This window comes from Perca flavescens, chromosome 17, assembly GCF_004354835.1.
Source record: "Perca flavescens isolate YP-PL-M2 chromosome 17, PFLA_1.0, whole genome shotgun sequence".
NCBI classification, from domain to species: domain Eukaryota; kingdom Metazoa; phylum Chordata; class Actinopteri; order Perciformes; family Percidae; genus Perca; species Perca flavescens.
In genome coordinates, this window is record NC_041347.1 from 21,467,898 (window position 1) to 21,484,687 (window position 16,790).

Here is a 16,790-nt window from a genome sequence, read left to right on the forward strand (position 1 = left end):
TGTGGGGGAAGGAGCCGGAACTGGTGCGGGAGGTGGAGCGCTACCGGTTAGATCTGGTGGGGCTTACCTCTACGCACAGTCTCGGTTCTGGAACCATACTCCTGGATAGGGGTTGGACTCTTTTCTTCTCCGGAGTTGCCCAGGGTGTGAGGCGCCGGGCGGGTGTGGGGATACTCACAAGCCCCCGGCTGAGCGCCGCTGTGTTGGAGTTTACCCGGTGGGCGAGAGGTCGCCTCCCCCACGCCTGCGGGTTGTGGGGGGGAAAACTCTGACTGTTGTTTGTGCATATGCACCAAACAGGAGTTCGGAGTATTCGGCCTTCTTGGAGACCTTGACTGGAGTCCTGCATGGGGCTCCAGTGGGGGACTCCATTGTTCTGCTGGGGACTTCAACGCACACGTGGGCAATGATGGAGACACCTGGAGGCGTGATTGGGAGGAACGGCCTCCTGATCTAAACCAGAGTGGTTGTTTGTTGTTGGACTTCTGTGCTAGTCATGGATTGTCTATAACGAACACCATGTTCGAACATAGGGATGCTCATAAGTGTACCTGGTACCAGAGCACCCTAGGCAAGGTCAATGATCGATTTCATAATCGTTTCATCTGATCTGAGGCCGTATGTTTTGGACACTCGGGTGAAGAGAGGGGCAGAGCTGTCAACCGATCACCATCTGGTGGTGAGTTGGGTCAGGGGGTGGGGAAGACTCTGGACAGACCTGGTAAGCCCAAAGCGTGTAGTGCGGGTAAATTGGGAACGTCTGGAGGCCCTGTCCGACAGACTTTCAACTCACACCTCCGGCGGAGCTTTTCGTGCATCCCTGTGGAGGCTGGGGGCATTGAACCCAGTGGACAATGTTCAAAGTTTCCATTGCTGAAGCTGCGGCGAGGAGCTGTGGTCTTAGGATCTTAGGTGCCTCAAGGGGCGGTAACCCACGAACACCGTGGTGGACACCAGTGGTCAGGGAAGCCGTCCGACTGAAGAAGGAGTCCTTCCGGGATATGTTATCTCGGAGGACTCCGGAGGCGGTTGCAGGGTACCCGAAGGGCCCGAAGGGCTGCAGCCTCTGCCGTGAAAGAGGCAAAGCAGCGGGTGTGGGAGAAGTTTGGAGAAGACATGGAGAAGGACTTTCGGTCGGCACCAAAGTGTTTCTGGAAAACTGTTCGCCACCTCAGGAGGGGCGGGGAACCATCCAAGCTGTGTACAGTAAGGATGGGACACTGTTGACCTCCACTGAGGAGGTAATAGGGCGGTGGAAGGAGCACTTTGAGGAACTCCTGAATCCGACTAATACGCCCTCTATGTTAGAGGCAGAGCTGGAGGATAACGGGGGATTGTCGTCGATTTCCCAGGCGGAAGTCACTGATGTAGTCAAACAACTACACAGTGGCAAAGCCCCGGGGATTGATGAGATCCGTCCAGAAATGCTCAAGGCTCTGGGTGTGGAGGGGCTGTCCTGGTTGACACGCCCTCTTCAACATTGCGTGGAAGTCTGGGGACGGTGCCAAAGGAGTGGCAGACTGGGGTGGTGGTTCCTCTTTTTAAAAGGGGGACCAGAGGGTGTGTGCCAATTATAGGGGTATCACACTTCTCAGCCTCCCTGGTAAAGTCTACTCCAAGGTGCTGGAAAGGAGGGTTCGGCCGATAGTCGAACCTCGGGTTGAGGAGGAACAATGCGGATTCCGTCCTGGTCGTGGAACAACGGACCAGCTCTTCACTCGCAAGGATCCTGGAGGGAGCCTGGGAGTATGCCCAACCGGTCTACATGTGTTTTGTGGATTTGGAGAAGGCGTATGACCGGGTCCCCGGGAGATACTGTGGGAGGTGCTGCGGGAGTATGGGGTGAGGGGTCTCTACTCAGGGCCATCCAATCTCTGTATGACCAAAGTGAGAGCTGTGTCCGGGTTCTCGGTAGTAAGTCGGACTCGTTTCAGGTGAGGGTTGGCCTCCGCCAGGGCTGCGCTTTGTCACCAATCCTGTTTGTAATATTTATGGACAGGATATCGAGGCGTAGTCGGGGTGGGGAGGGGTTGCAGTTTGGTGGGCTGGGGATCTCATCGCTGCTCTTTGCAGATGATGTGGTCCTGATGGCATCATCGGCCTGCGACCTTCAGCACTCACTGGATCGGTTCGCAACCGAGTGTGAAGCGGTTGGGATGAGGATCAGCACCTCTAAATCGGAGGCCATGGTTCTCAGCAGGAAACCGATGGAATGCCTTCTCCAGGTAGGGAATGAGTCCTTACCCCAAGTGAAGGAGTTCAAGTACCTTGGGGTTTTGTTCGCGAGTGAGGGGACAATGGGGCGGGAGATTGGTCGGAGAATCGGGCGCAGCGGGTGCGGTATTGCATTCAATCTATCGCACCGTTGTGGAAAAAAGAGAGCTGAGCCAGAAGGCAAAGCTCTCGATCTACCGGTCAGTTTTCGTTCCTACCCTCACCTATGGTCATGAAGGCTGGGTCATGACCCGAAAGAACGAGATCCAGGGTACAAGCGGCCCAAATGGGTTTCCTCAGGAGGGTGGCTGGCGTCTCCCTTAGAGATAGGGTGAGAAGCTCAGTCATCCGTGAGGAGCTCGGAGTAGAGCCGCTGCTCGCTGCGTCGAAGGAGCCAGTTGAGGTGGTTCGGGCATCTGGTAAGGATGCCCCCTGGGCGCCTCCCTAGGGAGGTGTTCCAGGCACGTCCAGCTGGGAGGAGGCCTCGGGGAAGACCCAGGACTAGGTGGAGGGATTATATCTCCAACCTGGCCTGGGAACGCCTCGGGATCCCCCAGTCGGAGCTGGTTAATGTTGCTCGGGAAAGGGAAGTTTGGGGTCCCCTGCTGGAGCTGCTCCCCCCGCGACCCGACACCGGATAAGCGGACGAAGATGGATGGATGGATAATAAAATGCATAGATTGCAATGAGAAATGAAAGAAACACTAACATTTTATCAAATTAAAAGTATAAATGTGATTAAAACACAGAGATACAGAATAATAAAACAAAAAACTAACAATTTTTAAGAAAAGTCAAATTTTCAGTTTAAATTAATTGCCACATTTTCTTTTCTTCTTCTTTCTTCATAAGAGTTGTCTTTTCCTCCACATAGTTTATATATAGCTTATGCAGACCTTTACATTACAACTTTAGCATTAAATTCCTGATCGCTTTGCATGTGACAGACATTGGATATGTGCAAACAGGAAGTGAGGCATTGTTTGTAAGTTTAATATACAGTACATGTTTGGCATAGGTTAGAGATCTTCAACGGAGGGGTCCGGGACCTATAGGGGGTCTTCAGAGTCACTGTGGGGGGGGCCTCCAAATTATTGTTAATTTTTGAAAGTTTTTTCAAAAATTATAATGTCTTAAAATGAATCCAACACATTATTAGCAAATATAAATCCCCACTGATGATAGGCTTACTGGCCTGTAAGGTAACCACTATGTAGCCATCCACAGATACAGTATATCCTAAGGATTCAATGTGCCACATGTACAGTATGTGTAACATTAAGAGATGATTTATGAAATAGTGCCGAGAATTATTATTTAATTAGCTTAGTATTCTATGTACTAAAAAGGTATTTATAAGGCGTTAGGCCACCCTACACTTTATTGTAGGCCCAGTTAAATATGCAACTTAAGTTTATACAATATTGGTAGTAGGGGGAACCTGCTCTGTCTCTCTTTCAGTTAAGGGGTCCTTGGTTTAAAAAACGTTAAAGACCCCTGGGTTAGACCACATAATGTACTCTGTAGCAACACAATGAGTCTGTGTTGCTTGCTGTAACAGTAGTAGTAGTGGCAGTATTTGCAGGAACACACACACACACACACACAAACACACTGTGACATGGACATAATATACACTTTGAATGTGAGTGATTTGTCTTTAGTTGAGTGCTGAAGAATCATCTCTTTCTTACTTCTGCATCTCCTCCTCTGTAATGTTTTAATCATTTCAGCCCACTGGCTTGTTCCACTCTCCCAGTTCAACTATAATGGTTTCATCACTGACTCTAATCCCACTGGGTGCTGAAGTGCTGCTTTGTAAAATAAGGAGGAGGCTGGTAATAGAAATGCAGTATAATTGTTCTCAGTCAGAGTGGGTGAAACATTTGTCTTATTTTACTGCCTATACACTGGAGCCAGTCAGTAGCAATTTTACAATCCAAGCTGGAGGGTTTGTGTCTTTACACTCAAAAAGAGAATAGGAAGGGTTCCACGTCATGGTTATATTAATTTTAGTGAAAATGCTACCTTGCACTAAAATCTCAAAACCGTCAATGTTTTTAATCCACAATTAAAAGGCAGTCAGGTATACTTTTATGCCTACCGAATGATGTGAATTTAGAGTTTAAAAGGAAGAAATGCAAAATAAATAATAGATTTTTCTTCATATTACTTTAGTTTTTTAGTTCACATACACTAAACACACACACAAGCAAACACACACACAAGCAATCTCTGTCCAGCAAGATGCTCTCATAGTGAATACATTACACATACTGAGGACCCATCTGGGAGAATAGATGTTGGCAGCGTTCCCATAACTATAACTGCACAGCAGAGGGTACAGATGGGGCATTACACACATGCACACACACACACACACACACTCACACACACACACACACACACACACACTTGCCAAGAACCTCACTGCAAGTTTCAGTAGTGAAGTGCTGTTCACACACAAGTATTTAAACAGACACACCAAGCAAGCAAACCGAAGCACACTGCTGTTTTTTTTTTTGCATTCACTGCCTGGAAGTGAGCAGATGCAGCGATTAAGGAATCTGTCACTCAAAGAATCGGTGTACACTGTCGTACTTGTGTTCTTTCATTTTAACATTGTAATTTCCCCTGCGGGATTAATAAAGTATACATTATTATTATTATTATTTCAAAGTGCTACTGCAAGCCTGTGGTGACCTGTAAAAGTGTTGTGGCCCCTGCTGAGTACAAGTTTAAAGAAAATTATTAAAAAGCACTTGTAGGTATGTTAACTAATTAACTAATACAACACTGTCCTTGGAAAGACAGACTTGCAGAAAAATTTAAAGTGGTTTGTCTTTCAAATCACTGTAACCGTAACAACTGTTTTTATGAAGCACTGCTGTTGAAGTGCAAACTAAAATTTCACTGAAAACCTCAACCACAGCACAGTTGAAGATGTAATTGAGAAAATGATGTGCGTTTCGCTTGTGCAGAAAACACGACACCGGGACAAAAAGAATGTTTTAAGAGAAATGGAGAATATCAGTACTTTGTCATACATCAATGGCAATTTTCTTTGGGCTTTTTTTAACATTTGAAAGTGTAGTGAATACACAGGAAAAGTAGGGAGAGAGAGAGGAGGGGCATGACATTCAACAACGGTCCTTAGCTGTAAGTGAAGCAGCGACGTTGCGATTATGTTATGTTTGTACCTTAACTGTGCTCTGTGTTTTGAATATTCTAAAATGTAGGCGTAATAAAAAAAGAAATAAGAATGTATAAAATGATGGTTCTGGACTTTCATGTCTGCATTGTTTTCCTCAAGTGTCTGAACATCCAGTGCAGGCTCCCCCAAAATGGACCTTTAATTGCTAAGACTTTTGAGAACCATACACAGAGGAAGGAGAACAGGAGTGTAAATGTGAAACATAGTGGTTATGTTTTCAAAAAGAATTTATCAAAATAATGTATTGAATTAGTTAGTCTTTGTTGCAGCATTTTGGGCATAATCTTTATGGAATAGTTTGATGACAAGAATGATAGAACTTTTTACGCTAAGTACAAAGCTAGAGCAAGCAGGCGATGACTGAAAGCATGGGGGAACTGCTGCACTCCAAAGCTCAAGAATATGCCTACCAACACCTATAAAGCCCACCATTTAATAGTTGATAGTTATTTTTACATATTCACGCTACACAACTCCCTCTTAAACCACAAATAAATCTCAAAAGCTCAAGTTTCTTTAAAGCTTTGTAAATATTCCATCACACTGGTGTAGAATAATGTGTAGTGTGTTGTCAAGTGCTTTGCAATATTCATGATCCCTTGCTGTAGGTATAGCCCTGTACAAAACATGATGCACATACACTGTAGCATGCCATCTCAAACTGCAGAAGAGTTCTTTAACTAATAAACACAACACAAAACACATTTGCTCACTTTTTCCATGTAAACTTGCTCTCAGCTTGTATTCCTGTTGCTTAACAGTCGGCTGTGATTCTGTGTAGTTCTCCAGCATCGTTCGTCTCCAGCCAAGCCTGCTGCTGGTCCTGCTTTGCTCAAGTAATGAGATTAATGCATGAGGAGAGCTTTAACCTTCAATTTTGCATCCAGCTTTCACTACAGATAGCTCCAATAAAAATGTTGTATGGAAATTCATGGCTATGCCAATCTGGCTGGGTTAGTTCAAGCGAGTTGTGAATTTAAACCAGTTATTTAACGGCCGTGGCTTGCAGCAGCTACTTGCTCATGCTTTCTGGGTTCTTCAGCAGCTGTCATTCTACTTTATGGTCCTGCCCACGTTCACTTCAACCTTGTTTGCGTACAGTCTGAATGGATGGATTGTGACAAAAACCAGCTATGGCAATCACTCATTATAAACACAGACTACCACTTATGTTTTAGGGCACACATAAATAATCAATTTGCATTTAGATGAAGAAAAGTGGACATAAACTTAGGTCCAGGAAAATGGGAGTTAGTGAAAGCACTTTTATTCAAATTGCTCATACATAATGTTGTGGAAAAAACATCTGACTTTGAATGTAGAGATGATGTTGATTAATAACAATAATGACACTGTGGCCATAATATAAATGCAGATTTCCAGTTTACTTCCATCTCTAACGCCGCTAAGGATTGTTAAGGGAATACTGATGTAATAAGACCGCGATGATGTTGCTTTCTCTTCTCTAATGTCCCTAAGGTGCTGAATGAGGCAGTAGGGGCCATGATGTACCACACCATCACCCTGACCAGAGAGGACTTGGAGAAGTTCAAGGCACTGCGCATCATCATCCGCATCGGCAGCGGATACGACAACATCGACATCAAGGCTGCCGGCGATCTCGGTAAGACTGAGGGACCGATGCAGGCAAAAGAGAAGAAAGATAGATATGAAAGTGAGGTTGTTCAGAAGCAGACGGTAATCAAATGCTGAGAATAATGAACAAGGCGGGGTCATATCTGCCCATAAGGCTAATTCATTCACTACCACATGAGAAAAAAACAATTATGCATTATGGATAAGGAAAGTGCAATTTTGGATGGGAGCCAAACCAAACTTGACTTACATAAATAACATATGTAACAGGAATTATTACATACTGTAAACGGAATATGTAATGCTGATTGCATATGCAGAGCAGATGCTCCAACTGATATAAAACTCTCTCCGATTCCCATTTGGCCCCTTTGGCATATGTTTGGTATGAGAGCAGGATTTTTGGGGTACTACATCTTAATATGCTGACATGGATTTTTTTGAGAAATGTTCTTTTCATGGGCATAATTAGCAGTTATAATTATCCTCTTATCCTTCCAAATTCAGTGCGTTTTTATTTTGTAGAGTGCCGTAAAGAAAAATTATTTCCTACCAATTCTTTTGTGAAAAAAAAACTACAGATAAATCTCCATTCAAAACAGCTACATTAATTATAACCAGCTATTATAACTATTAAATCTGTCAATCAATTATTTTACTAGTCATTTGAAGTATCTATGTTATTGTCATCTCTAGAGCTTCATTGTTTCTTAATTTTCTCTCCCTTCTGACCTTTTCCAGGCATCGCGGTGTGTAATATTCCCTCAGCGGCTGTAGAAGAGACAGCTGACTCAACACTCTGTCACATCCTCAACCTGTACCGGCGAAACACCTGGCTGTACCAGGCTCTCCGGGAGGGCACGCGGGTCCAGAGCGTGGAGCAGATCCGGGAGGTGGCGTCGGGGGCAGCCAGGATCCGAGGAGAGACACTTGGCCTCATCGGATTTGGTAAGATCCTTACCTTTATTTTGGTTGACAGCAACTGTACTGTATGTAGCCAGTAACTTTATGGCTACTATTATGGCCAACAGGGACAGCCATTTTTTAAATGTATCCTATGTCTGCCTTTTTCACATTGTGAAATGAAATGTAGGCCTACTTTAATGGAGCTTCATTTCTGATATCAGTTAGGGGTGCTAATTATTCCTTTATTGAGTTTTACTGTGTTTCCAGGTTGTCAGTTTGCGTAACCCAGTTTACTTAATTGTTTGGAACTCATTATGGGCTGCAGCAAATATAAAATTTCGTTATTGACTACTTCAGTATAATTTTCATAGTTCAGTCTGTCAAACGCCAAGTAAAGCTGCTGGACGTAGGCACTGTGATGTTTTGAGCTCATTGCTAATGTCAGCATGCGAACAAACTCACAATGACAATGCTAACATTATGTTTAGCAGGTACAGGCTAATGTTTACTATGTTAAAACCAAGTTAATGTAGTGGGAGAAGCATGCTAACCTTTGTTAATTAGCATGAAACACAAAGTACAGTAAAAAAGTTATTATTTGTGTGTGTGGTCATAAACCAAAGTATATTCTGATGATGATTGTTTTGAACTAGCGACTTTTTTTTTTTTATATCAACGATTAATCAATCAGGCTGTAACACATTTTCTGTCAAATAACTAATAGATTTAATCAATCCTTTCAGTGCTAGCGCTCATATACCCCTTTTCCACCAAGGCAGAGCTGGTGCTGGTTCGGAGCCAGAGCCTAGTTTCAAATCAGTTCTTTGTTTTTCGACCACCAAAGCACCAGCTCCGAACCAGTAAAAGTGGTTCTTAAGTAGCACCAAATCATTGCTGGGCCAGAAGTAAGAACCGCTTACGTCAGCGGCTGGGGGCATGGTTACCGTGACCAACAAGACGAACAGAAACTTGTGACCGCCATTTTTGAATTAGCAGATAAACATGATGGAACCGATTAAACAACAACGAGCAGTGGTCAGAGGAGGAAACAAGCTGCTTTCTTGCACTATAAAGGCGAGCCGCGTGAACATGTTGGATGCCGATGTAGGTCCGCAAAGCCATGAACATCAATAGCAAAGCAACGTCTGCCATTGTTGATGGTGTGTTTGTGTTTGGCGGCGCCGCGCTAACGTTGCTGGGAAAGATGAGACTTATACAGTGACGTAAGACCTGGCTCTGTGCCGGCTCCTTAGCCTGTGGAAAAGCAAACCGGTTCTTTGGAGGCTCGTCAGTCGAACCAACTTCGAACCGGCACTAGCTCTAGCTCTGAACCAGCACCTGGTTCTTGTTGGTGGAAAAGGGGTATTAGACACATGCATTTTTGCAATTGTTACTGTTAGGGGATGGATGCACTGTCCATAGACTAGAGTGTTAAAACTAAGCCGCTAAAAGCTGAATCATCTCTTAGTCTGTGCTTTCTTTCCATCTCATGCCCCCCATCAGGTCGCTCAGGTCAGGCGGTAGCGATACGGGCCAAAGCGTTCGGCTTCAACGTGATCTTCTACGACCCCTACCTCCAGGACGGCTTGGAGCGCTCGCTGGGCGTTCAGCGAGTCTACACCCTCCAGGACCTGCTCTACCAGAGCGACTGTGTTTCCCTACACTGCAACCTGAATGAACACAACCACCACCTCATCAACGACTTCACCATCAAACAGGTAGGGGGCCTTTTAGTGCGTAGGAAAGAATGGAATTGTTTCTGTCTAATATGAGCCTCAAGTGATAAAGGATAAAGGAAACCGATTTTACTATCTCTATTCAAACCTGCAACTTATTAAAAACTGATAAACCTCGATCGGCAGAAGCTCTTTCTCATTACCCTCCAAAGCCAGATGCACATTCTCATCACTAGGCTAATGATTCCCGGAGATTGGTAGCACAGCTTTAACCCAGCGGACTGGCAGCTGACTTGCCACAGCCACAGCCACTAGCATTCCCTGGCTGCCAGCGCTCCTTTGTTGGACTTCCAATTATAGGCTGTTTAAACAACCTTTTAATGAGTGCTAAGATTCTCTTGGAGAACAAGCTCAAACAAAGAAACCCAGGCGTTTGGAGAATCTCTATGAATAAGAGGGATGAACATATGGGGGTGGATCGTGGGGACATGTTTTTGTGTAATTGTGTTTGTAATGTGGTGGGAAGATTCACTGTAATAAGTCTGTTCTACCTCACAGTTTTATAACTCTCAGGTCAGTGTCACCCAAACATGCATGCGTGTGTGCGTGTGTTGTTGGGTGTAGGAGTCAGTGTGTTCTTGTGCATGTTTTTCACCAAAAAATGAGCCAAGCATACGGACTTTCAGGTTGACAAGAATATGAATTGTGTCCTTTTTCTTTTAGTAAAAAATGTCAATAGATCATTGGGACCCAAACTGAACACAGTAATCTAAAATTCTTATATTACAAACCAGTAAACATGCGCTTATCTCAGCAGTTAGACTATAGTTATAGTATAAATGTATATATTTTCCCTTCAGTGTAATCCAGTATACTGTATTTTCCAAGTCCATGATATATTTATGCAGCACACCACACCTATTGTGAGTTGCCAACAATGCAGTCCAAGGAATGCTACTGACCAGCCAAGTGGGCTGCCAGGCATGCAAGGCATGCATGTTTGCAGCCTTTGTAAATCAGCAACTAAACTAACCACAGCTTGCACTTTAACCCCCAAATGTAATGTTTTTTTGTTGTTGTTGTTGTTTTTTTTCGCTTTGGGGATCAGTCTCCTGAACATGATAAAGACAAGAAACACTCTTGAGTTGTCTTCTTAGTCTTCTCTTGATCACTGCTGCCACCTGGAGGACATCAATTGGACTGCCGGTTGTGTTTAATTCAATGGTTTAATAACTATTTGAAACACGGACAACTGCTTTATTATGTGTTATTTGCTGTTGAAAGAGAATCAAGTTAAATACAATGTATGTTCTTCTGCATCATGACTTATATGCTACTTTCTTGTATACTGTGAATACGAGCTTTTGTGAAGGTTCTGTGAAGATGAAGGGATTAGTGTCATTTAAATGCCCCCTTTCTTTGAAAAGCCTTTTGTTATACTGTCGTTCTTTATATGAAAAGTGTCTGTCTCCCACCATGTTTGGATTTTAGAAAACGTCTTCCCACGCAGCATTGAGCCAATGACAGAACCTCTGAGTGTGCAATCTCAAAGCTACACAAATGTTATAGAGATAATAAAGTGTGTGTGTCTGTGTATCTGTGTGTCTGTGTGTAGATGCGTCAAGGTGCATTCCTGGTCAACTCGGCACGGGGAGGTCTGGTGGATGAGAAAGCTTTGGCTCAGGCCCTGAAAGAAGGCAGGATACGGGGAGCCGCCTTGGACGTCCACGAGTCGGAGCCTTTCAGGTGTTTATGATCACACCTTCCTATCCTTTTATTCAATGATTCAATTCACAGAGTAAACGTCAGACTTGTAGTGTTTATGTCAAGAATTGCGAGGGGAAATGGATGGCTCCAAATGATATCAAGAAAAATCAGTTGGAATAAATTCATCCTCTTGCATCTCTTAATCACTCAGTTTTGTCTTTCATCTGCCGTTGAACAGTTTTTCCCAAGGTCCTCTGAAAGATGCGCCCAACTTGATCTGCACACCCCACACCGCCTGGTACAGCGAGCAGGCATCACTGGAGATGAGAGAGGCTGCCGCCACAGAAATACGCAGAGCCATCACTGGTACGGAGACATCTTTGAACGCATTCCCACGCTCATAGATTTTGGTTTCTCAGCTCACCGATGTTCAATCTTGCCCCGTAACAGGCCGTATACCTGACAGCCTCCGGAACTGTGTCAACAAAGAGTTCTTTGTTACCACGGCACCCTGGGGAATGATGGAGCAGCAGCAGCAGCAGCAGCAGCAGCAGCAGCAGCCTCAAGTTCACCCTGAGATGAATGGTGCCGCCTACAGGTAGGAGGGGGATTTATGTGAATGAACCCAGCAGGCTCCTCACATCGCACAGAGATCACCTGTGTCACATCAACACCTGCAGTAGATGAGGCTTAACACGGGGGGGGAGGAGGGGGGGAGGGGTTGTCTAGAGGTTTATATGTATGTTTGACACAATTCTGACTTTCTTTTCCTGAATATTAGGCTGGGTCCTAGTCTTTGTGGCGTATTTATACATAGAAGTTGGCCCAAATGAATGAATCCGTTGTTCAGTTTAGGCTCTTCGTTTCTCAGTCTCTATATTGTCTCAACCAGAATGAACTGCTTCTCTCACACAGCCGAGTGAACCAAACCATGGTACAGGCCATAGCAACGGGGGGAATGCAGGACAAATTATATACCTAATTCTCAACCAGGTAAATGAATACTACCACTGCTGGCCCACAGGCCAGAGCAAATGAATAACGTCATTAATTAAAATAAAAAGAAAAAATCCCATTGAAATCTGTAGTCCTTTTTCTGCTTCACACTCTTAACACACATGTCCTGTAACTGTACCCATTCTACCCAGCATCGCATCAATTCCCCAAACCCCCCACCCACCACCACCACCACCACCACCACCAATAGAAACCCAGGATCACTCTCATGTTGGACATTTACATACATTTACAGCTGCATATGACACACTGGAAAATCAAGAGTAGAATAAGTAAGAAGTATAATCAAAATAATGCAATGACTGTATTTCTTTTTTGGAGTATGTGATAGTGAAGTGACGGGTAAAGACAGAAAGCAGGAAGGTTTCAGTTGTTAGTTTTTCAGTGAAAGTAGAGGAAGAGGACATGGAGTTAGGTCATTGCGACAAAGAAAGTAAGGGATTAAAAAATCTTAAACTTCTGTAAAGAAAAACTGGGATATTATCAGTTGTTTTATTTAAATAAGAGCCCCTGACACAGTTTTCCTTTCAGCTCCCTATAATAAAGGATTAGTTCACCCAAATTATGAAGAAAAAGGAAAATAAAAAATAAAAAGTTCTCACTTACTGGGTACACTATTTCTTGGAAGAGATGTCACTGATTAATTGTTTTAATGTATTTTCTCAATACCACAAAACAGACACAAATTCAGTTGACCTCTGTTGTACTGAGCAGCAGAAATCTTAAAAGCTGAACAAATAAAACCCAAACTATCTGTCAGCCTAAACTCTATAAGGAGAAGTGAGAAGTGAAAAATAATGTTTTGTAAAATACACCACACACCAAATTAGGACCTCTAACATTCTCATGTATTGCCTCCATGCTGCAGTGTTGCTTGCCAAGTTTAACTTAAATATTTTGTTTCAAAGAGATGATAATGCTCAGTGATTCCACTAAATCTAAGATGTTTTGATTCTCTTTAATGTTTATTTGTATCCCCAAAAGTACATCCTTATCTGTAATTTATTTAAATTTCACAATTTTTCAGCTTGAATGTGTTGATTCGGTTTTTCTTAATTAGCAGTTACTAATAGTGTAAATCCCACTTAAGACAGTTAATGACCAGGAGCAACAAATATTCAAATATTCAGCTTTGTAGGGAAAAAAAAAGTGTAATTGATGAATGATCAGCCAATAAGCAGCAGCAGACTTTTTTTTTTCAGGACTTGTCTTTGCCAGTTTGCAAAATAGAAATGGTTACTTTGAGTTAAACAGCTTTCCGTTGCTCTTTATCATGCCTGTTGATCATCTCCTGTCCTTCTCCAGATTCCCTCCTGGTGTGGTGGGCGTCGCCCCCGGCGGGATTCCCGGACCTATGGAGGGGTTGGTGCCTGGGGGAGTGCCCATCACCCACACCCTGCCCCCCGGTACCCATCCGTCACAGGCCACCTCCCCCAACCAACCCTCCAAACATGGCGATCCCATGAGAGAGCACATAACTGAGCAGTAGGGCTGCTGCTCTTAACTGAACAGGGGGGCTACAACTGGCATAAACAAAAACAACAAAAAAAAAACTACCAACTCAACCATCCAACTGTACGCTTGATTTCAGCCATCTGAACCTACCAGCAGACTGCCTGCCGGGCAGCGTTTCACACATTTTCTTTTTGTATGAAACCACTACGCCCAAGTGAGGACAGTGGATGTTGTTACACACGTGAGCTGCCACACTGAGATGGGACTGACCGTCAAAACTCATGCGCCGAAGATCTGAAAAGTTTCCTCCCACATATCCGTTTTTGTTCTCCATTGATGAAAGTGATATTTTTGTTTTTATCTTTATTTTTGAGTATATTTTAGGGGGAGATTCCTCCTGACTTCTGGGACACGTTGACATTTCCACGTGCGGGACGGAATTCTGACCCACCGTCCCTGGTTTAAAGGAAGAGCTTGAAAGGACAGTGACTTGATGAACCATCCATCAAGCCTCCGCTTCACCCTCCTTGCTCGTTAATTTCACTCATTTCAGCGCAAATATTTCATTTATTTTGTTTTTGTTTTTCTACTTTCCTTTGTTTGTTTTTTTTCCCTATATTATGTGTTTCTGTTGCAAGTGAATATCTGTTTTTCTGTTCTTCAGTGTGTGTGAAAAAAAATATGAATGGATTTACAGTTACACGTACAGTATGCTTAGCAGACAAGAAACAGCATCTGCCGTCTCCATCACAGATCTGGAGTCTATCTTTGCTCTTTTCTAATTGTTGTGGCTGGTGGCCCTTGAATGTAGAGACGAGATGCGGGGCAGTAGAGGTGGTTTCCAGTTCCAGGAAGTATATTTTTGGCTTATGAGGTAAAAAATCACCCTTTTAAAAAAAAAAAAAAAAAAAGGAGAAACAAAAATGACTGCCATTTGTAGTTAGCCTATTGTACGTTGAGTGTGTCACATCGATTAAATATTGTTGTTGTAACTTTTCCAACTCTGCTGAACTGAGGTACCTACAATATTCGGTTATTGCCATGACCAGTGTCCCAAATACAATCAGTTTGCATTCAAAGCACCTACAGTACATTGCAGCACCAGCTAGCGACGTAGGAAAAACAAACACAGTAAATATCTTACTGACTCAGGAAAAAAAGGAACCCTCAAATATGTCCAAATCTTAACAGAAGAGAAAAGAAAAAAACTGGATTTTGTTGCTATTCGTGTCTCCACCTCTTACTCCATTGTGGTATTTTTTTTTTTTAATATATATATATATATCAAATGTAAGTTTTTTTTGATGTTCAAGGTTTTCAGTCCTGTTAGATTTGTATTGCCTTGTTAAATGTTCTTATAATCATAGTCTTATGTGAACGACCCCACCCTCTATAGTTTCTTCCGTTTTGTTTTTCTGCTCTGATGAAAGCCAGCTGTGGCTCTCGGAGGCATCCTGCCCTCTGTGAACAACAGCAGCCACATCCATCCCTTTTAGCCCCATGACGTTAGCAAGAGACGGCTGCTAGCAGATTGTTTGGTTTTTAGTGTTTGTATTTGTTTCTTGTACAAGGTGAACATATAGCATACAGTGCAGCTGGAAACAATAAATAAAACGTACTGTTCTGATTGATGATTGTCTCCGTGGAACGTTTGTGCGATATTGGTTTTTCTGGACAAGTTTTACAGTTATTTAAAAGATGCTTTTTAAAGTCTGACTTTAGTAATGTCAAAACTATATTTATTGTACAACAAACATAAAAAATTGAATATGAATGGATTTTGCCACTCCTAGTATTATTTCTTAATTCGATTTGGTAGATAATCATGCTCTAATGTTTGGAAAATACAGTTCCCATAATTCTTAGCAGTAAGTTTGTTCCATGAGTTATCTTAGCACCTTTTTTTTGCCTATATTACTTAACATTATTGCAAATTGGCATAATTAAAAGTATGCTGAAATAACTAAAAGCAGTTCATGTTTGCAATATACCCGTGGATGTACAGACAAGTATTACTAGATTACTTACTTTGATACTAAAAAAAGTCTAATAAACTCAGGAAAGCCCTGGAGTTATAAAACACGTCTTATTTTCTGTTTTCTAAACGGATGTATGGACGTTTGTTTGCGATAGATGTCGACGATAATGATATTATACTTACTTCCGTCAGTCCAGATCTGTCTGTGTGTGTGTGTCTGTATGTTTGTCTAATGTAATTTATCTGGCCATTGTTCACTATTTTATTAACATTTTATGGACCAAACACTTAGTTGAAAAAAATCACAGTTATAAACCTGTGAAAAGTTGTACATGTGTATAAACAATTAACATATGCTTTATAACACATACTATTTGTGTGTAATTAAACATATAAAAATATGATCACAGCCAAATATACTGTGTTATCAATCATTTACACCAGCTTTGGATGCTTCATTGAAGTTATAATTGACAAAACATTACTAAACGCTTCAAAATGTCCTTATATCTGGTTAAAACGACATTATAGTGTGTTTAAACCATTTATTAGTTGTCCGTATACAACTTACACATACTACATAGGTTAAAAAAAAATTAGTGTTTAATTAATTAATGCATGACCTTCAATTGACCTGCTTGTATTATTGTCACAAAATGTGAATCCACTAGAGGGCGCTACAAGCCTAGACACGGAGTTAGAAACGTGCTTCAAAAACGTTCTAAACTGGAAGGGCAGACCTCTGCCAAGCCATGCCCTATCTCACAATGTTAATGCAGTGTGAAACTTCCCAGCCAGGAAGTCTTTTTTTTAATTATTATTATTCCAACACCACATGAATGCAGCACAAATGACCTATCTCGCAATGTTAGCAGAAGTGAAAAATAATGTGTATCTGCCCTGTGATTCGGATCTGCTCCAAAATGTAATCAGTTCTTCCTTGGACCATGTTACACCCATCAAGTTTTGTGATAATCCTTGGTGGAGGTAATTATAATTGACTTATAAAACATATACTACATATATT

General features: G+C 42.6%; 1 protein-coding gene across 1 annotated transcript in view; it reads left to right on the plus strand.

Moving 5' to 3' along the window:
- ctbp2a (C-terminal binding protein 2a) overlaps nt 1-13,841 on the plus strand; it is a 35,397-nt gene extending 21,556 nt beyond the window's left edge. The window contains 7 exon segments of the mRNA XM_028603018.1: nt 6,908-7,052; nt 7,766-7,972; nt 9,434-9,648; nt 11,222-11,352; nt 11,552-11,679; nt 11,764-11,911; nt 13,636-13,841. Of these exon segments, the coding sequence (XP_028458819.1) occupies nt 6,908-7,052; nt 7,766-7,972; nt 9,434-9,648; nt 11,222-11,352; nt 11,552-11,679; nt 11,764-11,911; nt 13,636-13,819 (1,158 nt within the window). The 3' untranslated portion in view covers nt 13,820-13,841.
- The last annotated feature ends 2,949 nt before the right edge of the window (nt 13,842-16,790 follow it).